Here is a 23,604-nt window from a genome sequence, read left to right as displayed (position 1 = left end):
CTATTATTTACTTATAGCCTCCTTTATTCGTATAAGGTTATAGGCTTCTTTTAAGTTAAGTATAATAAACTATTTAGCTTTTTTAACTTTATCTTAAATTTTCATTATAAGTAATAATAGGTATTAATTCTTAATTATAATCTTATTTAAGTATTAGTAATTAATATATAGTTATAATTTCCCGTTTTTCTTTAATACCTATAAGATTAGGTATTCTATTAAGGACTTTAATAGTCTTATATATCTCTTTTATAATATATTCTTTAAATACTTTTTAAGCGCCTTATCTTACTTAAGGTTTTAAGAATAATTCTTATTAAACGTTAATTTAATACTAGGTTAAAGTTTAATCGTATAGTTCTAGCATAAATACTTTAATAGTCCTATTTTTAACTCTCTATTAAATAGCTTATTATACTTTAAGTATTTCTTAGGAATCTCTATTATCTTAGCTTTTAGCTCTTTAATAATTACATATATTTCTAAAGGCTTATTATAGTTTAATTAAGGTGCTTTTCGTAGGTTACTCTTAGCTTTATAATTGTATTCTAGTAAATTCTATTAAAGTTAACTAGTTCTTTAATTAACTTATAAATTACTTACTTATAATTAAAGTATCCCTAGTATAATATTATATTTTAAGATTACTATAATATTTAATATAACCTAGTATTTCATGCCTTATATATTAACGAGAAGTTACGCTACTTTTATATTAATTACTTCTTAGCTATACTTTACTATAATTCCTTCTATAATTATAAGTTAATAGGGCTTATCTTTAGGTGCTTAAGGTAATTATAATCTATTAATAAGATTTAATAAGATAAAATTTTCTTATACTTTACTATTAATTATTACCTAAATCTTTCGTCCTATTATAGTTATATTAATTATAAGGTATATTATACTACTAATATTTATAGTATATAAAGACCTATTAAATCTCTATTAAAAAATTAGTTTTAATTATAATAACAGCTATTATTTCCTAATTTATTAATTTTATTCTTATATTATTCTTTAGCGTGTTATTCTAAGCGCTATTATTAGCGGTTATCTTTTAATATATTATTAAAGCTTTCTTAATAATCGCTTAATCTATTATTTATATTAATTAAACTTAAGCTAAGTAAGTTACTTATAGTTATATAATTCCCTTTCTTCTTATATTATAAAGTTATAGCTTAAATAGTATATACGTTATTCTTAATATAATATAACTTCTTATTTAATATCTTTAAATTAATTTATTATAATTTTAGTTATATTATAAGAGTTATTCTTCTTCCCTTTTATTCTTATAAAAACTATTTATTACCTTACTTATTATTAAGGTACGTATAGTAATTATTATTATAATAAAAGGTTTAATTAAAGAGTTTATATTTAATTTTAAATTTATTTTTCTTAATTAAATAATTCTCTTTTTCTTAGATTCGTTCTAGTAAAGGTTTACTTTTTAATAAGAGTATTAAATATTCCTAAAAGTTATTAGGTATTAGTTAGGTTTTAAATTTCTAATCTTTATTTAAACTAATATTATTTATTAACGTAAAGCTTTCTTTATTACTTATTATACTAAGATTTCGCGTAAGTAAGTCTTTTTAGTTTATAATATAAAGCTTTTTACCTTTAAGAACTAACTTTTATAGCATCTTTAAGGCTTTATATTTATTTATAAAGTATTTAGTCTTACTATAATTATAATAAGTTCTTTCTCTTTTCTTATTTATAGCGTTAAGCTCTATAGGTTTAATATAATACCTATATACTATTAATATTTAATATAGCTTACTATTATTAGGTTTATTAAATCTAGTATATAATTTAAATTTCCTATAACTTTTTTTATAATATTACTTATATAAATAATTATTTACCTTAATAATTATTTTAATAAAGTTATTAAATAACTTAAAATAATCTTTTTAATAAATATTATTCTTTACTTCTTCTTTAAGTTCTTAATAAAAGACTTTTATTTTAGGTTTAATATTTTAATTAAGTTTTACTATAATACATTTAAATTCCCTAGTATAATAAGCTATAAATCTAATCTACTTAAGTTAAGTAAGTTATTATATAGCTTCTTTATACTTATTAGAGTTTTTAAATATAATAAGAAGTTATTCTTTAAAGGTTTTATAATTAAAGAAAATATAAATAACTTTTACTCTAGCTTTAATATTATATTTAAGATATACGTAAAGGGTTAGCTTTTACTATTCTATTACTTTTCTAGTTAAAAGATTACTAATATAAAGAATCTATAACTTAAGTATTATATAGATTTTTTTATTAACTTATAGGTAAGCTTAAGCTTATATAAGAAAGTTTCTTATATTACTCTTATAGCTATTATATAATTTAAGCTTAAAGAATTTTAATATATTATTATTATTAATAGAGAATATAAGTATAAGATTTTAAACTACTATAAGTTTCTCTTCTTATACCTTAAGTTTTTCGTAAAGATTATTCTATTAATTAAAAAGCTATTAATTCTACTTCTTAAGCTTAATAATCTTATTATAAAGATACTTTATTATCTTCTTAAGGTTAATAGTCTTTTCGCTTAAAGTAAATATCTTAAAAGTTATTATTACTTAAAGTTTTAAGGTAACTTATTAAATAGAATTAATTAAAATATAAAATAGCTTAGGTTTTAAGGTATAATAGGTTTATTTCTTAAAAAGTAAGTTAAGTTAAATACTATAAAGTAGCTTTTAAGTAATATTATAATAAGGCTATTAAAAGTATAACTCTTAATAATAAAATTATTACTTAGATTAATTAATAAAGATTTAAACTATTTAACTATAAGAATACCTTCTCCTTAAGTACTCGTTTATCTCTTTATTATAGTTTTAAATTAAATAAATTCCATTTAATCTCTTATATTAGATTAGGTTAATCCCCTTTAATCTATTAAGTTAAATTAAACTAATCCCATTTAATCCCCTTACGTAACCTACGATCCTATTAGGCCCTATTCTTGTTTGCATGCTAGCAGCCTATAACGCCGGCTAACTGCTTCAGGTACCCTTAGTTCGTAATAGTAAAGAGTTACTTTAACTAATATAATAAAAATAAACTTCTTAAATTCCTTAGGTATTATATTTAAAGCTACTTATATTATTAATTTTACTATTATAACGTGATTTTTTATTTATATAAGTCTTAGTAAATTTAAGCTTACGTAATTCTTTTTATAGAACTTTAAGGTAAACTTTATCTTATTTAAATTATTATCTTAAAGGTTTATAAGCTAGTATTACTTTATTTACTAGTAAAAAAGAATAATATTATAGTTTAACCTTATAGCTTTTAACTTAAAGTTTACACTTATAAAGTAATCTTCTTAATATCTTAGAATAATAAAGCCTATATAATAGTAGCTATTAGAGTTATTAAGCTTATTATTAAACTTATATAAGATCTTCTTTTAAGGTTACTTATAAATTAAAATCCCTAATTTTTAAGCTAACGTTAGAGATATAATAGGTAAGAAGCTACTAATATTAAGGAGAACTTTAACTAGCGTTTCTTTCTCTTACTTAATTAAAGTTATAGGAATTATTAATCGCAGCTTAATTTAGGGTTTATTAGGTTTAGAGCATTAACAAGAAAACTACATTTTCAATTTTCAAAAAAGCTTAAATAATTAATAATAAATCTAATAAAATACTTGAATTATAATAATAAATACATAAATTAGCTGATATCATAACCAATTAGCTCACATAAAAAAGTGGGTCCTTCTAGCTTATTATAAGCTTAAAAACTAGATTATGTAATTTTCTAAAAACACACTACACTATACTACACTATAAAAACTATGAAATGTAGTTTTTGAAGTTTTAAGCTTATAATAGTATATACGAACCCACTTTTTTTAATATTAGCTTATAATATAGAATTTATACTAGTTATCCGTAAAATTTATAATCTTATAAGTCTTTTATTAGATTTAATATAATTTTTTATATTCGAAACTATAAAAACTATAAAACTACAAAACTACACTACTTCTAATACTCTAATTAGGTTAAAGCTTTTTTAAATATAAAGCTACGTTAGGTTCGTTTTAAGGTAAAGACCTTTTTCTATAGAATAACTTATAAAGGTCTTTTAAAAATCTAAATTAAAGTTAAAGAGTAACACGTAATTACATTCTATTAGATCTTCTAAGATTATACTAATTTTAAGCTATTTTACTAGTAATAGCTTTAGCTTCTCTTTACTAGATTTTCGTTTATTATTACTAGATTTTATAATACTAGTAATCTTAAAAGAAGCTAATAGTAAGGTATTACCTTCTTTATCTTTATTAGTATAATATTAGGTATAAGAGTAATTATCTTATTTATAATACTAATAATAATTATTAGCCTTTTTTCTTTTCTTAATAAAAGCTTTATTAATCTCTTTAAGGGCTTTTTAAGAGAACTTTTATCTTTTTTCTTTATTAGGCTTATTATTTTTAATTTAATTCTTTAAGGATTTCTTTAATAAGCTTAAAGGTTTTTATAAGCTATTAGTTTTAAATTAACTTAATTTTAAGAGCTTTAAAGTTAAATTAAGCGCGCTTTTTCCCGTAAATTTAATTAAGTTAAAGTTTATTAATATATTCTTATAAATCTAACTTACTTTAATAATAGTATTAAAGTATTCTTTATTTAAGAGTAATATATTATTTCTTTTTAAGTAAACTAACTTAATTATCTTATTTAATAATACTTTAATAATATACGTTTAAAGAGTAAAGCTAGTTTAATAGATTATTTTATTTAAGTTTATTATATTTATAAGAAACTATAAGATATCTTTAAAGTATTTAATCTTTAAAAGCTTCTTAAGATTATTAACTACTTTTAAGACGTCTTTGAATCTCTCTTAAATAGTAGTAATATACGCGTTTTAATAGTTTATTACTTAAAGACTTTATAATTATTAGGCTTTTTATTAATACTAGGTCTTTACTTTATTAGCTAATAGTAATTCTATTTAATTAATTTTAAGTTAATTAAAGAGTAAGCTACGCGTATAAAAGTTAATATATATAATAACGTTAATTTATTAAGAGTAAAACTTTATAAGAAATCTTCTATTAAAGGGAGCTAACTTAAAAATCTTTAGTAAGTTATTTCCCTTTATTATACGAGTTTAATTAATAAGATAAGCTAAAGAGTTTACTTATTTAGGTTAATTAAAGAGTTTTAAGCTTAAATTTAAGAGCTTTAAGAGACTTAAGAGAGGTCTATTAGGCCTTCTATTTTAACGATTATCTTTACTACTAGATAAGTTACCTAAATAGCTAGGGTTTATAGGGGCTCTATAAATTAAAGGTTTTAAGAAATAAAAGTAATATTAATTATCTTGTAAATTTCTTATATATACTATATAAAGTATATCTTTATTCTAATAAGATAAAGTAAAAGTACTTCTTTTAATACTTTATAAAATAATAGTAATAAGCGATTAAATTAAGTAATTTAGCGTAACTTTTCGCTTAATTTTACCTAATATTCTTTTAATATTAATAAATTAACTTATCTTAAACTTTTTAAGAGTATTCTTAATAATAAATTTAATTAAAATATAAATATCTTAAAGCTATACTTAAGTGTAAACGTTAAGATTTTAAGAGCTAATATATTATTAACCTAAGAGATTAATAATAACTTAATTTTTATTTATAGCTTAACTCTTAATATTATATTAAGTTTTTATTAGTTCTTAATAAAGTACTTAAACTTCTATTAAGTTTTAGGCTTATACTTCTTATATTTTAATAATAATAGTTTTCTTATTAATATTATTTTAAGTATACTTAATAATTTAATTATATATATTATTAGTAAATTAACGAGTAATATCTTTTATAGTATATTAAAACTAAGCGAACTTATCTCTTTTTACTATAATATCTTACTTTATAAGAGTAATAACCTTTTAATATTTACTATAAACCTCTTAATAATAGCGTTAAATAATTAAGAGGTTATAATAGTTAAAGGCTTTAACGTATTAGGCTTATAAGCGTAAAGCTTTATAAGCTTAAATTAATTAAATATTTAAGCTAATAATATTATTATACGCTATTATAAATTAATTAATTAATTTAAAATTTTAGGTTAAGTTAAAAGCTTCTCTTATAATTACCTTAAAGTTAAGGGAGTTATAAATAATTATTTAACTTAAGTTAATAAATATTATAACTTTAAAGTAAAGCTTAACTTAAGGTTTTAAAGTAAGGTATTTTCCTTTATTTTAAGAGAAGAATAATATAAGTAAATTAAGTACCTTTAATAATAATAATTAAGTAAATTTAAGAGATATAAAGTAATAATCTCTTAACTTAAGGTTATAATTCTTATTATTATTATTAAAAGTATAATAAATATCTTAATTAATAATAATATTAATTAAAAAGAAAGTAAAGAAGTAATCTAAGAAGTAATAAGTACTTACACTTTTATAAGATAAGCTATTATAGACTTTTTAAAGGGTATAAGGTAATTAAATAAGAGCTTTTATAATATTAAAGCGTTTTAAAAATAAGAATAATAATAATTCTTTTAATAATAATTTTTATAAGGCTTTCTTTAAGGCCTTACTTATAAGAGAGAAACTAATAGTAAAAGATTTAGAGATATTATAAAGTAGGTTAAGTAATTATAAATAAAAGGCTTATCTTTAAGAGTATAAGATTATTTATAATAAAAGCTTAATAGAGAGCTTAAAGTAAAAGAGCTTAATTTAATAATAATCTTATAAAATATTAAAGGTTCTTAGTTTCCTTTAAGTTAAAAGATAAGAGAAAATTATCTTATATATATAAAAGAAATAACCTATACCTAGTATACCCTATAGTTCTCGTAATCTCTTTGTGTAATAAAGAGCTTCTAATCCTTGCTTAACCTAATCCGTGTAACACATAAATGGTCAAGGAAATCCTAAGCTAGAGGCCGAGTGAGCTGTTTTATCGTTTTTTTCCAGTCCCCTAGTTCGGCCGCATGGCAGTAACTAGCCTTCGTTAGTATAATACATGCCCTACATCAAGGATAAAAGACGTACATTTTCCATTTTTTAAGTATGCCCGTGATGTTAATCTTGGTTCCGTTGGCGTGGTCAGGTAGAAGAAACTTTAAGTCCTTCAGCTTCTCCCGAGGAACAGCTCATTCTTTTGCACTTTAAGGCTTGGGTTTGTTAATTCGACGCTTTTCATTCTCGTGTTTGGTAAACTGTTGAATGAAGTCGTCATGATTTATTGTGTACGCGTTCTTGCGGGGGGCTCGGGGTGCCATCTTAATTACCTAATCGCCAGTCTACGAGATGATGCAGAGGTCGAGGAAGCACACTCGATTGTCAAGGGACCCGATTTTATTTTATTTTGTGCCTTTCCCTAAATGTAACAAGTGTTTGTTGTGCTGAGTCGCTGCGGATTAAAATTCAAGTGACGGGTGAGAAGATGATGCTTTATACCTGTTCAATGCACAAAAGTCGGTGAAAGACAGAGAGAAAGAGATGGAGCGAGAGAGAAGATCCGAACCTCAAGCACAAGTAGCTTACGCCGTAGCCATTCACCAGCTCGTGTTAATCGATGTCAGCTCAATCAGGAACGGGGTGACAACGATGATAGAGTTGCATTGGATGGGCTGTCATTTGGTTCAGAGGCAATGAATCCTGTTAGCTGGGTCTGTTGCCGTCGCCTGTTTGCATCTTGAACGAGGAAAGTTGGAAATGCCATTAACGTTGTGTTAACTCAGGAGGTGTTCGGAAAAGCGCTTGTTAAGACACGTTCATAGCGTTTGCTCTATCGATATTGTTGATGTTTCCATGCAGTAGCGCAAGTCTATCAAAGGAGAACAGAACCAATAGAAATAAAAACTAACCCGCTTACTTCATTTACATCTAGTTGCACAGCAACATCCATCTCGTATCACTAATACTGCACTTAAGGGGACGTAGCGCCAGCCAATTCTCGCATAAATATAGGCCCTGGTAATTTTACACATGCCACACGGCGTTGAAACCTTTCATAGGCTGTTTACAACGCTCCTATTCAATCGGACAGAACACGACAGCACAGAGGGGTCCACGCCGCGAGAAATGGGAGTCGCGGCATCTTGATCTACTCCCGGTAAAATTTATGTATGTACAGCTAATGAGAAAAAAGGGCGGTGTAGGGTTGAATAGAGACCATGAAAGTTTCAACGATTGGGGCTTGGGATCTTCAATTAGATGATCCCGTAGACAAGGGAACTTCGCTCAGCAGCTCAGGGGCTTACAAATATTCTAGCCTCAAGTCGACAGCCATCAGCAACCAAGGTGAATGAAGTGGGAGTTCCTGAGGGCTTACCAAGGGTAAACAGCTGCCTCCACATGACTGGTCCAGGGTGCAAAGTCTTTTTGTTGAAGAGTTGATTTGCTAGTCTACTGGGCCATGGATCAGGACATTATGAACTATCGCCACGGCATCACCCAAATACCCCTCCAGAACGGCGCAAGCATTATGCCAGGAGCTGTAGAAGCTGTGATAACCTTCATTGGACAGTTAAAAAACAATAGAATAAGTCGGGTTTAGCCCTCCTTCTGTGCCGACTCCAACATCATGAACGAGAAAGGCGGAAGTATATTGCGACGAGATAACAAAGTCGGCTACCGTGCTTATCAAATTGAAAATCGCTACTTTAGTATGCTACCCATATTGAACAAAGTGTCTGAAAACATTCCAAGCTATTATAGTTGGCTATGAGTGCTCAGCACACCGACGTCATCAAAATGCCCCCTCTTAAATGGCGCGCGTTTAGAATTCGGATGCGACGGGCCGGACCACTCTACTTCATGTGGCCAAAACTGAACAAGATCCTCTAGTGAGGCATTCTTTTACTTCTATCCAGACCTTGACGTTGGGGGAAAATTCAAAAGCCCACCCGCGTCGTATGCGATTAAGAGAGACCGTGAGAAAATCATCAAGTAATTAGTTCAACCTTGGGTGGATATTGACGCGAAGGCTGAGGCGGGTTTCTTCCTCCGCCGTGGTGCATGATAAAAGATGGCCGTGGTAACATCGTTGAAAAATTGGCGCAATAGATGCCAGGCAATAGGAATAATGTCTCGAGACTGTCATGTAAATATGTCACAAAAAATCATGCTCTAAGTGAGAGGCCATTAGACTTCCGTATCTTGTGTTGGCACCTCGAGCAAGCTTGTCTTAAAACAACCTAAAAGCCATTGCGATCCGAGCTGGATCATTGCTCCCTGTTTCTCTGGCTGTAGGCCTATAGCGTAGTTTATAGTGGCAGAGCTTGATTTAAACGGCCAAAAATGTGCCCTGTCACGAATTCGCCGTGCTTCAAGTTATAATTTAGTTTTAAAACTGGAAGGTAGTTGATATGAATTCGCGGAATTACTACCGCTAGGATAACGAGACTTAAGACTATCATAAAAAGAATACAGTCTCTTTGCGAAAGCCGTGAGAACCCCTCATATTCCGTCAGCAAGATGCGATGCCGTCAATATACCTAGGTATTGAACATACAAGTCTCTATAATGCTAAGGTCCCTGGACCCGGCTTCTTGTCGGCCACGGACTTGATCCATATCTTGAGGCATTTGGACAGTATTTGATGCTGCAGCTGCTGTGGCAGCGCAAAATACTAGTTACTGCCAACAGAATAACATAGCTGCATTCTCAAAATCCAACAAATCTATGCCTACTTTTTTCTATATACGCAGTACACCGTGTCCGCTCGGCGGTAGAGCTCAGCTCGCCACCATGTCAGCCACGATCAACTAGGAGCTCTTGATACTGCTGCATGTCTTGATGATTGCCTGGGAGAATGACACTCGCTGCTGATCGACTCCTGGAGGCAAGCCACGGGTGCAACATTGCTTATGCGCATATGCACATGATGGAACTGATACGGTGGATTATCTGCACGTCCGAAGCGATTGGGCCTTCTTCCTTTCCGTCTTCCGAGGTGGCGCTGGCAAATCGCCTTGACTGGTAAAACTGCACAGGATCAGGTCTCCGATGGCACTTGGGCACCAAGACACCTCATGGAAGCTGGGTTGGCTGGCCATGCATCCAATGCATGTCTCATCTCATTTCCACGCGCTCTGTCGCACGGCATTGTACTTGGCGGCTGGTCCTACATCACCAGCCAGTGCTCGTTGGTTGGTTCTTCACTGAACTCGTGAGCTCCTCCATTTCGCCTGGACAACCGGCTGGGTGTAGGTCATCCTCCGTCCGTTTCCGTCCTGGTACGCATTCACTCGTGTGCTCTAAGAAGAAGCCTGCGGAAACTTTAGTAGTAGAACTCGTGACTGGAAACATCACGGCTTGTGAGCAACATCACTTCTGTATCGAGGTGTTGCGAGTTTGGACACAAACGAATGCATCAATATATGACCAGCGTAAACACTCATCGATGGCGTGTACTGAACTCAAGATGATCCACATGACCGTTGTATTAACTAAACAGTTGAGGCATCATATTTGGCCAACTTTACGTCAGTTGCCATGCCCGTGGCGTTAAACTAACCCTAACCAACGACGACGTTGACCTTGAGGTCCTTTCCATCAGTAACCGTGTAATTGAAAGAGTACTTTCGCCCGTCGCGAGTGACTTCATACGAAGAAAGCGTCTTCCATCGCACATCGACGCGCTCCTTGTTTTGCGTGCCGCCCCATTCTGCCTCGTAGTACTCCGGGGTGATGACGACACCAGTCTGAGAGGCAGGGTCCAGCTTGGTCACAATGTCGCCCCATGGCTTGTGGTTGTGTACGCCAAGGGTGACGATGAAGCTCTCCCCGCTGTCGGCAAGGAAGCGAAGCGAGCCGGCGGTACCGCTGGCACCCATGTGGAGGACGTACGCAGTATTGGTTTCGCTCCAGGTGCCGTTCCTAAACACGGTTCTTTCCACAGGGTGAAAGTAAGTATTCGTGTTGGTCTGGTAGACGCGTACGGTGATTGAGTAGGACATTCTGTGCGAGTTCCTAGGTTGGAGCGTGTGTATGTGGATGATGAAGAGTAATGTTGTCTTTCTAGCTTGTAGAGTTGAGTTTGATGAGTGTCTAAGAAACAAAAGGACAATACGGAGCACTTGAGGTCTATATATACTTTTTCGGAACATTCAAAGCCTCAAGAAGAAGGAGGAGAGAGGGCAGTGCCAAGGAATATCGCTAGGCATCCTCGTATGGCGGTGGGTTTGGAAGACGTGAAGCACATGCAAAAACGACACGGTTTTGTGACCCACCCCCAAGTATGTTACAAATACTACTGGTGATTGGGGAAAACTAATGATTGGAGGACGAAGTTTCTGTGTCGTAAAATGTTGATGGAACAAGCAGCTTCGATGTTGCGTAGGAGCTCTTGCTCCGGCCATGCGTGAAGCTGTTTCCGGTGAGACACAGGGGCGATTGGGCGTAGTTATGGCTCAGTGTATCGCGAAAGATTTCAACGCAGTAACTATCTGAGGTCTGGAGTAGTTTCAGCAGCCCCTCTATGCATATGACATGTCATTACTGTTGCTCCAGGGGTCTCTGCGCCGTAGGTTACGTCGTTTCGATTATGCGAGGCTACCAGCAACGCGCGGGCCCCCCCATGGTGAGTCATTGTGGTCAGTCAATGTTCACCCTCTGGTGGCTGTTGCAAAATCTTCATTGGCTAATATTAATCCTACATTATGCGTTGTGGGACGCTTATGGTCTGGGACGAGTTGCATCCTCATCATATTGGCCATCACGGGCCGACTTTGATACAGGGCCTCAAAAGTGGCAGAGTGCGACCAGTGATAGTAACCCAACCCAAATCACCTTTGAATTTCAGGCATCGATGACTCTCGGCGGGAAGCGCGCTTGTATATTGAAAATATTCTTGATTCCGTTTCCATGACCGAACATATTCTGAGGTTGGAATTTCTGCCGCACTTCTGTCAAAACTACATTAGCAGAGGACATGATTAGTTTCGGAGATCATTTACGCCCGACCTTGGGCCTGAAACCAGAACTCGAGCTAGCCGCGGGCCGGGGGGGGGGGGGGGGGGGGATGAGTAGGGATGCGTGTAATAGAGACTTAAGAAGAAGCTTACAGGCGATGGTATCAAGTTCTCAAGTGTTGTCAAGGTTGAGTCAATGTTGGGGAGCCAGGGATTGCATAAACAAGCATCGTGCCCTAAATGAACATGGACGAAAAACGAAATGGTACTGCCAGATATTCTCTAAACATAATTTTAAAATACTCTCATCTATTCAATAGTTCTCATATGTCTTCTAGCATAATATATATATACTTTATGATTAGGATATTCTTTACCTCGCTACTTGAGCGACTAATGTTTCATTCATCTCCCGAATAACCTTACCACGCCATTAAAAATTCTATATCTTGATATGACAACACTTACTCAACCATTCCCTCGTTGTGTTGCCTACCACTCACCTCCCCGCGGTTAAGGCGACGTAGGCAGGTTGCTATGCGATGATAGCGATATACCACTTGGAATCTGACATGTCGCCAAAAACCGTCCGCCACATTAACTACCTACATATTTAACGAACGATTCTATGAAAGGCGTTCCGAATCCGTCTTTCGGTTCACGTAGCATCAGATGAGACGCCCCTCCAGTAAGACTCGGCGAATCTCATGACCGGTGCTCCTTAGACAATCAAGGGCTGTGTTTCTATGTCAGTATCATCTAATTATTGACCTCACCCTCTTCAAAATCCTTGAGTTTCCTGATGAAAATGAAGATGGCCATGGTGTTTTTCTTGGTCACTTTCTCATAGTACAAGCTGACATGGATGCGGGACTTGAAAGACTCATCGAGAGTTCCAACTCCATCGACGGAAAGAAAAGGTATTCAGCCGTGGTATTTGAGCACACACAAAAAAAAAATTGTGAAACATCAGCAGTCGTTACGAAAATGTGATCAAGCGTGCATACCTGAGACCAGCGCGTTGCAGCGCTTAAAATTAGACCCTTTTTACGAACAAAACATCGGCCCCGTGGAGCCAGTCTGAATATCTCCTTTACTTTCTTTCAACCTCCTTGAGAGCAAAGTCGACGCCTCCGCAAGTAATGGCGAACAGCGGTTGATTATTCGACTGCGCACCGGCTTCAGCAATGGCCCTCGTGCTAACTCTAGGGACGCCGTGAAGAAGGATAAATAGTCTGTGCCCTTTGCCGCACACAAAATCCTGATCAAATCTGATAAGCGGCAGCTCCTGAGCTTGGAACTCCTACGCCGTCGGGCGTACGTGACAGGGCTGGAAGCAGCTATTCGGGGCAGATTGTGTAAACGTGTTGAACAACCTTGCTCACTAATTATCGTGAGAGATTACCGTGTAGGCTATAGCTGAATTTACTATACTCTTCATCGTCGGAGACTATTAGAAAGATTCGATACCCCCTGTGCGCTCTCTGAAAAGCATCGTGGTGGACGACAGATTGCCCCCCGAGTTCAAGGACATTATTACGGTTTCCGCTACATGCCGTCTGCGGCTAAGAAAGCTGGTGAAACATGACGGGTACATGTTCTTGACCGGGAGACCATAATATTCCCGTCTTTCAACTTGGATTCCGATGATGATGATGATGGGACAGATGATGAATTAAGAGGTTGTCGGTGGGTTGGTTGCATTAACATGAAGGCCTGGATTAAATACTGCACTCCCAAACCAGCCGGCTACGTCTGGTATTTAGATGAACCCAATAGTCATTAAGCCTAGTCTAGCTACTAGATCAGGTGATACTCGTGCAAAAGCTGGCCGATTTGGTTCTTCTCCATCTTCTCAAACAAAAGCTTCCGTATCCTCTCCGGCAGCCAGGTTACCAGTTCCTTGCCATCCCTCAGTTGACAGGACGCATTCAACAGGTGTCTAATGTCGTAGGTCGAGGCAAAAACCTCTGGCACGCCGCGGTCCACGCCGGCAAGCTGATACACCGACTCCATGGCCGTTCGAACGGAATACTCGGTGGTGAAAATCGTATCGCGCGTCGTCTCGGCGAACTGGCCGATGAATGCGAAATTCTTGGACCCCGGGGGCACGACATCTGGACGGTCTCCGGCCTGCCGCGGCATGAAGAAGGACGTGACATAGGGCATCATGACGGGCACACACTTTGCGCCTGTTGCAGAAAGAACTGCTATGTCGGCCTCGGGAACACCCAGGTGATACAGCCACTCTTGCGTGATTTCCTCCCCGGTGCAGTCTTGCATTGCCTTTTTGACGTAGTTGCCTGGCTTTTCGGTGAGCAGGCTGTAGACCCAAACAACGATCTGGTCCTTGGGCTGGTTCTTGAAGTGAGGCTGCCGGTTTACAGTCCAGCTCATGAGCCAGTTGGAATCTCGTACGGTGACAATGCCACCAGTCACCACTCTGCCGCTGAACGGGTCTCGCTTGCAGATCCTGTGGATGTAAGACGGGATGCGAGGGTCCAACGTCGTCACGGTCGCGGACTGCCACTTTGTCGCGGGAATGTTGCCGCAAAACACCTCTGGACGACCAAAGTCGGTGCTCTTGGCCGAGATGCGTCTCCAGAGATCCCATGCTGGTGCAGGGCCGTCCTGAATCGTGGCAGGAGTTTGATGGTCTCCGAGGTGGGAATTCTCGGTCAGGGAGCCGATGGTAATAAAGACCAGGTCATCGACACCAACGGCCCTGCCACCCTTTTGGCCGTCTTGAACCCAGTGGATGAACTTGGCCTGCTTCCCATGGTCGGTAATGTCGAAATCCACATCGTGAACCGTGGTGTTGAATTGAAACCTGACGCCCTGGTCCTCCAGCCACTGCTGTAGCGGCAGCACCAGCGATTCGTACTGGTTGTACTTTGTAAATTTGAGCGTGGAGAAATCCGGCATGCCGTGGATGTGGTTCACAAATCGGTGGAGATAGAGCTTCATCTCCAACGCAGAGTGCCAGGTCTGGAATGCAAACATGGTTTGCCAATACAGCCAAAAGTTGCTCTGGAAGAAGTCTGGCCCGAACACCTCATCGATCCTCTTATTTTCAACTTCTTGTCTGGAAGCCAGGAAGAGTTTGACCATTTCTGTCTGCGCAGCTTCACTCAACGTGAACAGCTTGCCCGTTTGGGCGTCCTGGCCGCGTTGAATCGTTGCGCGCTGCAGCGAGTAGTTGGGGTCGCGTTTGTTTAACCAGTAAAACTCGTCCAAGACGCTGGCTCCTTTTTCCTCGATGGATGGTACAGAGCGAAACAGATCCCAGAGACACTCAAAGTGAGCCTCCATTTCGCGGCCGCCGCGGATGACGAAGCCCTTGTCGGGGACTTTGAGCCCATCTAACCCGTCGCAAATACTGCATCTCGTGTGCGGAAAGTCTTATTCCCATGGAAAATAGAAGGAGTGGCATGTTGAGGCTAATTGTGTGCATGTTAGAACGATCGACTGTTTGCTCAGAATGTGAGCCCATACGTACGAAGTGTAGGCATACCAAAACCGAGTTGGATGACGCGCAACGTGCCGGCGTCTTTAGTTCCCTTGAGCGAAAACGTCTCCCTAGCCTTTTGGTACTCCAGGATGGCCTTACCAAAGGAAAACCTTGTGTTGGGCTTCTAGCATGACGGCTAAAGCAACCCTGCCAGCCAGTATCCTGAATGCTTTGCTCAAGCCGGGAATGAACTTGTTGGCATCGTAGCTGAGCTGCAATTTGGTACATCTCCTAGCACTGTTGGGGACGTTAATGTCAGGATTTAAATGTCATTGAGACTCTTTCAGAATTTTTAGAAATGAGCCGAGTACTTACTATCAGCAGCCATGGCGAGGTCCATTATTCTCACACTTGCCGCAAGACGCCCTGGAGGTGTTTCGGGGAATGCAAAGGACACGACATGCCCGTTGTCGCCGTGTGTTGTCCAATCTCTGCCAGTGGCACTGATGGTGGGAGGACCAGAACTTTTCCACCCGTTGGTCAACTGGGCGCTTGCTTGGTTAATCACATCCTCAAACCTGCCGATACGAATGGGAAGGGATGTGATATTGCCTCCCCACTGAGGTAGATCCAAATCACACGACTTTGAGAATTTAAAGACTGCCATTCTGTACACTGATTTTGCTTTTCAAGTTATGAGATGACAATCAAGGATTCGCGAGATACATGTACACGACGTGATAAAGCAAGGTTTCGCAGGTAGGCTAAATAATGTATCCCAAACACAAGTAACTACTGCATGTAAAATCAATCATCAGAGAGTAAGTAGGTGAGGCTGAAACATTAGCCACCAATGACACAGCGTCTTGCCACCATGAGCGCTGATAATTTTCCGAGTCTACAACAATTCGGGAAAACCCTTCACATACGGTGCCGTAGCACTTCGACAGAGGCTGGAGATATTGAGCTTACCTCTACTTGCATTCGTCGCTGGCATTATAAGGTGAGAGGTGTGGTCACGTGCGGGTCTCATAGACAAGCCCAACGTGACGGGGCACGGGAAATTTGGAATATTCAACCATCACCAGGCATGGTGAAACAGAGGATATATCAACAAGCTGATCAATAATCTGCATCTACGAATGGGTCTGGATCGTGTCAATTGTGCACTCTGTGGTACTCCAATTGAGGAGGGCAAAGGATGGCCCTTGTGGATGCAACAGTTCCGAGCAGGTGACTGACACGCGTCGCTATTTTCGGCATCGCACACTGACTGCATCTAGTGTATGCTACGAATGAAGACTTGAACTTGGCCCATCTTTCCGGCGTCGGGCACCGCGAACCGTTCTCCGACATAATCCACCTTCCCGCCAATCCCGTAGCTGACGCTGAAGTGGTCGACATCTATCTAATGCGCCCGTGTTTTGGAGAGCCCAACCTCGCTGTGGGAGGAGGTTTTCCTGATACCTGGGGCTTTCCTTTCCACGTCCCCTGCTGGAATATTCTAAACAGTGTCCGGCCAGGGGACCCGCCAAATATAGGAGCCGTATTTGATATGCTTCGTTCTTTCCCAATCCAACTAGGCATTCTAAATCTCGGGCATAACTACGGCGGGTTGCTTCAGTAGGAATAGCATGCGGGTGAAGTTGCTGCAGGAGAAGAAGCCTGGCTCGTCCAGGAATCAGACCCAGAGTATCAGAGACATGATCCATTCGATATCCCAGAGTTGCGCCAATTCGTGGAGCAAGATGGCGTAAACGGCGTCGGAAACAATACAACCCCGTGTCGTGGCCACGAAGCCAGTCCCCAGGGGGGTCCCTTTTCTACGCTTCCGAGCCAGATCCTTCAACATATTCTCCAATTCCTCCCCTCCCCGTGTGTGGTGCGCCTAAAACAAGCCTCCCGGGTTTATACAAATTTGCACTTGCCAGATTCATTCTGGATATCTCGGTTTCTACAAGGTTATGAATTTGAATGTGTGTTTGAGGCCTTTCAGCGTGTCTCTTCGCAGAGAGGGAAATGGAAGGCCTTATACGCATTGGTCAGATCATTACACAACGAGCCCGCCATGGTGAACAGAAGACGAGTTTGGAGCCTCGCATGCTCTCTGCGAGAAGTCCTGGATCAAATGAGTAGCAATTGTGACGGCAATCTTGTGCGGTCTTTTTTCGAGCCTAGCGCTCCCTTGGACAATAAGCACTGCATTATGGCTACTAGAGCCCTTCATGCGCCTGGATCAAGTTTCACAAATGGCCGACGCACTCTTCGGGAACAAACTCTCACTATTCCCAGCGATCCGGTGACGATTTTTATTTCCAGTATTACAATGTTCGGAAGATTCTACATTTCAGGCATTCGTCTTGAATCAGAACACGGCGTATATTGCAGCATTGGGTACAACTCCTCGGCATGCGAGTCTCTTTGTCTTAAAAATTGCGGTAATTGTTGGCTTCCATCTCGACCAAGATGAGCGGGGAGTTCGCGGGATTGCTCAACACGGGCGTCATGTCATAATGGATAGGAGAGCATCAAAATATCCCAAAAAGGAGACTCGTCCTCCGCTCTAATGAACCGACCCCTATCAAGTTTCTGAAGGGTGGATTTGATGTACGCCTTCCAACTAGTCTTCGTTTTCTTTCTTTCCAACTTTGCCGTTAGGCCCTCAAGCTTGTGTCGTTATCAGCATCAGACGGGGACCAAAGTCAATTAAGCTTGGACGATAACCTAACACTTCGAAATACCGCCAACTGGTTTCCGGATATTCCCGATGAACGCCTCTCCATCATTGGGGTTGAGAGCCGAGAGACTACCAGATCCGATACAACATTGCCCTTAACGATGGCCGCGTTTGGTGGGCGACTAGAATATCAAAGTGTACAGCATATCCGGGGCATCATGTTCCGCATCGGCGATGGCGGAAATATATGGGGTCTTGATTTCTATTTTACTGATGAACAACAAGCCATTCGACTTGGCGTAGATGGTGTTAGTTCGGAAGAGAAGTTTCATTTTATAATGGACCCAGGCGGCGAGCATATAGCTAGGATTGTCGCGCTCTACCCCATCAATGGTGGCCTCAGGGGGGTTAAGGTGACACCCTTCGCACCATGTCATCGTTATTCGAGGATGTCGAGCTGACTACAGACCTACTCAAGATCTATACAAACTCTGGCCGGATAGCTGAATATACCCCTCGTTCGCGTAGCGGCCCATGGAAATCCGAATCTCTTTGTCCAGGAAATGGGATCGTCATTGGCTTTTGCTCCAGAGTGGCAAGTTAATCAGCACTCCCAGAAGCACTTCCAAGACTAATGTATTCCGGTACAGAGTCAACAGAGAGGCTTGACTAATATTGGCCTCGTCTGCATTATGCCCCATGCTTAGGTCGAATTACACCCGGCACGATGAATATCCAACATTTAATCCATGTTGAAGAAGCGCTTTTACAGAAGTATCTCTCAACGAACAGTTTAGACACTTCAACCAGAGCGGTCAGCTGTTAAAGCGATCTAGAGACAATCTAGCCATCATGTCTGTGCCATATTTATTAGTGCAGGCGAGTTGATACTAGTCCGGCCCTAGCTCTCGTCTGCCGTCGGCCACGGTCGCTGTTGACGCTGAACTCTTTGCGGTGCCCCCTACACTTTATTCTCATTCAGAATTGATCCAACAATGCGGAACATATCTCAGCCGCTGACTGGACTGGGCCAAATGTACAAGCTCCCAAAGACTAGCCACCGCTCCAAGGCTCAATGTAATGACTGAAAGGCGAGCTTCTCAAAGAGGGTAAAAATTCGCCCTCATAAACCAACTGAAAAGGAAACCGGAGCACCCGCCGGGAACAATCCCAGGTACCGTACGTACTCTTCCGCCCGGGAGTCGATTGGCTTCGAGGATCATGCAAGTGGCTACGTCACCAGCAGGGCAGCGGAGCAAGCAATTCAAGAAGAGGATAGCGAAACCCTTTCTCCCACGTGTATATTTAACACCTCTCCCAAGTGCAGTGTCCAAAATCATGTCGGGGTTTGAGTGAGTGTCGCGATGTACGCTCGAGGGGCGTCGAAGGAACTTATCAAGTACATAACTAGATGGGTAAACACACAATTTTACAGGCCTTTAAATACTATCTGTGTCAAGTTCACCATAGGGGACTTGCAGTAAGTGCTGAGGGTCCATCGGTCTATGTGGCTGTCGGGCCGAGTGTGACAAGAGAAAACAGAGGAACGTGGTAGATATTTCCTATAGACGGGATATTATATGAAACTCTAACATTGAGTCCTTATAACCTTGCTCGCGGACTATCAAGACCTACCATGCTCTGTTATCGGATGAATGTTTAAGACAACTTGACTAGTTTTCTTAGCCTTTGAATGACGACGTGGTTCTAGATTCTTTCAGGACTAGCATAACCCATAAGTAACACACTTCAGCATTCGGGTTTCGTCCAAGTTTAGTAGGTAATTTGCGCTCAGGACCAAATCGAGATTCTAAACGCCATGTGCGTGCAGATTACACTATTTCCTATATTTATCCACTCAGCCGGCTATTAGTGGATTGCAGGCTGGAGAAGGATGCTCCTCTCGGCATGGGCGGATGCCACACCTTATTTCTAACTGCCCGTTTCCAAACTTACTTCTCAGCTCGTGGAGACTTTATGGAGAAACCATATCAAAAGGCTACCGAGGCAAGAGGGCTGTCTGACGGACTCCCTGTACACCTATCAATCTTGCGGTTTCTGTTTAGTTTTGTGAATTTTGTTTCCTACAAACATGAAGCCTGCTGTTATGGTAGCGATCGTCTTTGCGGCCACCACTGTTTATGCTCAGATCAATGTCCTTGCCGGCGCTCTGTCTAATATTTCTTCCAGCGCCGAAGCTCTCGACAATGCTACTAGGAACTCCGACATACGCCGTCAAGACCAACACTGATACACTAATCTCCACGACAGCATCTGGCAAGGACGCAATCAGTGCCTCGAACGTCATCACACTCACCGCCTCTCTGGGTTTGAATGGCCCTGTTCTGCGCCACAACAGGGACTTTGAAACCCTGGCTGCCGACATGAAAACCAAGCGCTCTGATATCGAAACGGCGAATGCCTACGGATATTCACTCTAGGATCGTTAGCATCAACACGGGTTCGTTGGGCCTTGTTGAGGCTATTATCGCCAAAGTCCCCCAGGCTGCACAGCCTATTGTTCGACAGGTCGCCACTGCATCCTCTAGGGTCCTGGGACGATGTGGGTGCCATCACGGTCATCGGACTCTTCGTCTATCTTTTTCTAAGGCGCAGGAGGCGGTAGAAGCTAAAACAGGAGCGCGAAAGCCGCCGTAGAACTTAACGCGAATAACGGCTTACCGCTGTTATTAAAGGACTGTAAAGAAGAAGATGTGAAGGCGGAGCTCAGCGGGTAAGAGACGGAGAGAAGAGAAATGTGCGCGGAAAGCACGGCGATACACGAGGCGCCGGGAAATACGCGATACGAGTTAGAGTAGACTACCGAGGTCCAAGTCTGTCAGGAATTATCCACGATGAAATGGATGCGCTGCGGAGTCTTAACTCGAAAACTACTGCTTAATTCCATGTGTTTTTGCTCGTGCTGACTGGGAATGCCGAATGACGCGGCGTTTCATTTGTCCATTAATACTCTCACCAGCCTGTAGACGTCTGGCATGATTTGGGAGGAGGCCTGCCGAACTGTGACACCAAGACTCTACGTCGTTCAAGTCGCAAGGCCGAGCGGACGGGACGATGTAACGCGTTCACTCCAAGTTTCTAACCAGCTTAATTTAGCATGCGCCTCCAAGGGGCGGGCAGATGAAACACCATCCGGCTGAAGACCATTGTTCGTGTCCGACAAGACTAAGCCGCGGTCATGAAATATTGCCATCCTAGCGGCCGGAGGAAGCCAAAATCATAGACGCCGTATTTGGTATGTTCTTCCATCCTCTACCATGAGAGTGCCCTTTTTGCAAAATAGTGCCGCCGCAAGGTCGTCGCTCAGGGGGTGAAGCTGGTAGTCGTGTGTCTCTCACACTGAAGCCAGACTGTGCTTCATAAAGAGTAAAAAGCGCATCTGACTGCTTCAACATCTCGTTGTATTGCGCCGAAACAACTAATTCTGTGCTTAGTTCGAGAGTAGGGATATGCCAGCCTCTTCGGGCACAAGTATTTGGTTGTCTTGAAGTGCCAAAATGGCATGGTATAATCGACGACGAACGATGTGATTTACCTTTCCGAGAACCGAGGGAAGTTGTCTCACATGGCCTATGCATGGCTCGGTTCGAACATTCGAAATGTAACCCGCAGTACAAAGTTACAACCTGCTCGGATCCTCCGCCAGCCTCGGAAACGGTGTCGCACGATAAATACCACGCCGCGTGATTTAATGTGTTGCGCTCTGTACGGTCCCGCACGAATTAGACCTGCGAGTCCTAGGCATTCAATCAGTGGTCAACTGACAGAGTTTCCTGCACCGAGTATGCATCCATTCATCCTTGGACGGCATACTCAGACTGTGTCAACCGCCTCGGCAGAAGCTCAAGGCTGGTTTAATATAGAGCCGAACTGATGAAATCCTGTGTCATGGCTCATTGAGGCCTCGCGTACGCTTCGGGGCCTTTCTACAACCCCATCTGACGCGAAATAGGAGAGCAAGAGACTGCCAAAGCAATAACACGTGCTCGACATCACAATAACCAGGCGGAAGCGCTCGCAAGTCACGCGATGGCTGTGGAGAACGCGCTCACCAAAGCGGCCTCGACTCGCCTTCAGCATCAAGCCCGTAGCATTAGCCGAGTACGACAAGTGCAATGACGACTACACAGCCACGATGCAGTGCGTCTACGAGGCGTTCCCGGATGATGACGATGTCACGGTGCTGTTCGTTGAAGCTCTAATCACCAGCACTCCGCGACGACTGTGGGATATGAAGACCAGATTGCCTGCTACCGGAACAGATACCCTTGGAGCCATGGCCATCTGCAAAAACAACGATGCTGCGGGCAAGGCGCGGCATCTAGGCATTCTTCATGTCAACGCTAAAGGCCCCTTTCAATGGAAAAAGGCTGCTATTCATCGGGGACCCCAATAAGCCCCAAAACGCCTCAAATAGCTGCTTTCCGATTGTACGAAAAGCCTTAAAAGAAGGCTCGCGCTACCACCCTATTAAAGCTAGACCTTTAATAGCTGGATACCGTAAAACCCCTTAAATTAATTACTTTTTAGGTAACCTATTAAATAACCTTAATATTTATAAATAAGAGCTTATTTTTCGTACTTAAATAGCTTTAATTTTAAGGATAATTCTATTATTTAATCTGCTTTTATAGCTATTAACGTAATAATTATAAGCCTAATTTACTATTGAATTTAAGATATTTTAACGTTAAATTATAATATATTAAAGGTCTTTAATAAAGGATTTAATTAACCTAGCTATAAATATTAAAGGTTCTTTATTAGTAATCTTAATAGGTTTAAGAAGCTAGTTTTAATAGATTTTTATTATAAGAAAGTACGCTATTAATTAGGGTATTTAATATTTAATTAACTCTTAATAGTCTAATAAGATAACTATTATCTCTCTAAAAAACCCTAACCTAATAATATTAACCTTAAAGCTATAATAATTATAAATTTTAATAAAGTTTAATTTAAGAGGCTTAAATTCCTTATAAATAACTATTAGGTTAATATTTAAGCCTATTAAAAGGTATTAAAAAGCTCTTTTAATTACTTAATAATTTATTATAAAGACTATTAATAATTATTATAATATAATAGCTATTAAAGATAATATTTTAAGATAATTAAAGCTATTATAAGCCTAATTAAAGCTTATATTATAGGAATATAAAAGAGAGGTTTTATTAAAATATAAATTAATATTAAAGGGCGTTAATTATATAAAAATTAAGGTTTAAATTATAAGCTAATAGAAGGTACTAGTAAAAGCTTATTAAATTAACTTACTTAATATAAAAGAGCTTTAATTAACCCTAGACTTTATAGCTATAATAGCCTTTATTAGCCTTATATTTTTAAGCTACTAGAATAATTATATTTTAAACCTCTTAAACCTTAGTAAGAAAGGTTAAATAAATAAGGTTTTATTTAGCTTTTAAATTAATAATTTATATAAATAATATTACTAGTATTAAAAGGCTATAAAAGGTAAGAGTAGTTTTTTACTCTCTATC

At 39.0% G+C, this 23,604-nt stretch overlaps 3 protein-coding genes across 3 annotated transcripts; 1 reads left to right on the top strand and 2 right to left on the bottom strand.

The window, feature by feature from the left end:
• Window positions 1-10,504: 10,504 nt before the first annotated feature.
• Window positions 10,505-11,211, bottom strand: J3458_012295 (uncharacterized protein). Its single transcript, XM_007817863.2, has 2 exons — window positions 11,135-11,211; window positions 10,505-11,062 (listed from the first exon to the last, which is right to left on the bottom strand). The coding sequence occupies exons 1-2, from the start codon at window positions 11,145-11,147 to the stop codon at window positions 10,557-10,559; spliced, it is 519 nt and encodes a 172-aa protein (XP_007816054.2). The 5' UTR covers window positions 11,148-11,211; the 3' UTR covers window positions 10,505-10,556.
• Window positions 11,212-13,721: 2,510 nt separating this feature from the next.
• J3458_012294 (uncharacterized protein) lies at window positions 13,722-15,318 on the bottom strand. The gene has a single exon (XM_007817864.2). It carries the CDS (start codon window positions 15,261-15,263, stop codon window positions 13,752-13,754), a length of 1,512 nt encoding a protein of 503 aa, XP_007816055.2. The 5' UTR covers window positions 15,264-15,318; the 3' UTR covers window positions 13,722-13,751.
• Window positions 15,319-18,240: 2,922 nt separating this feature from the next.
• On the top strand, window positions 18,241-18,540 carry J3458_012293 (uncharacterized protein; the record flags this gene model as incomplete). Its single annotated transcript, XM_066120016.1, has 1 exon — window positions 18,241-18,540. The coding sequence occupies one exon, from the start codon at window positions 18,241-18,243 to the stop codon at window positions 18,538-18,540; it is 300 nt and encodes a 99-aa protein (XP_065974962.1).
• Window positions 18,541-23,604: the final 5,064 nt, after the last annotated feature.

The sequence above is a fragment of the Metarhizium acridum genome, assembly GCF_019434415.1.
Source record: "Metarhizium acridum strain ARSEF 324 chromosome Unknown scaffold_255, whole genome shotgun sequence".
NCBI lineage: Eukaryota > Fungi > Ascomycota > Sordariomycetes > Hypocreales > Clavicipitaceae > Metarhizium > Metarhizium acridum.
Note: the sequence above shows the minus strand (reverse complement) of the source record. Positions and strands in the feature narration are given on the sequence as shown.

Bases quoted from the DNA above. Each gene is read 5' to 3' on its own strand.
- J3458_012294 (XM_007817864.2), bottom strand. From the start codon at position 15,263: ATGGAGGCTCACTTTGAGTGTCTCTGGGATCTGTTTCGCTCTGTACCA.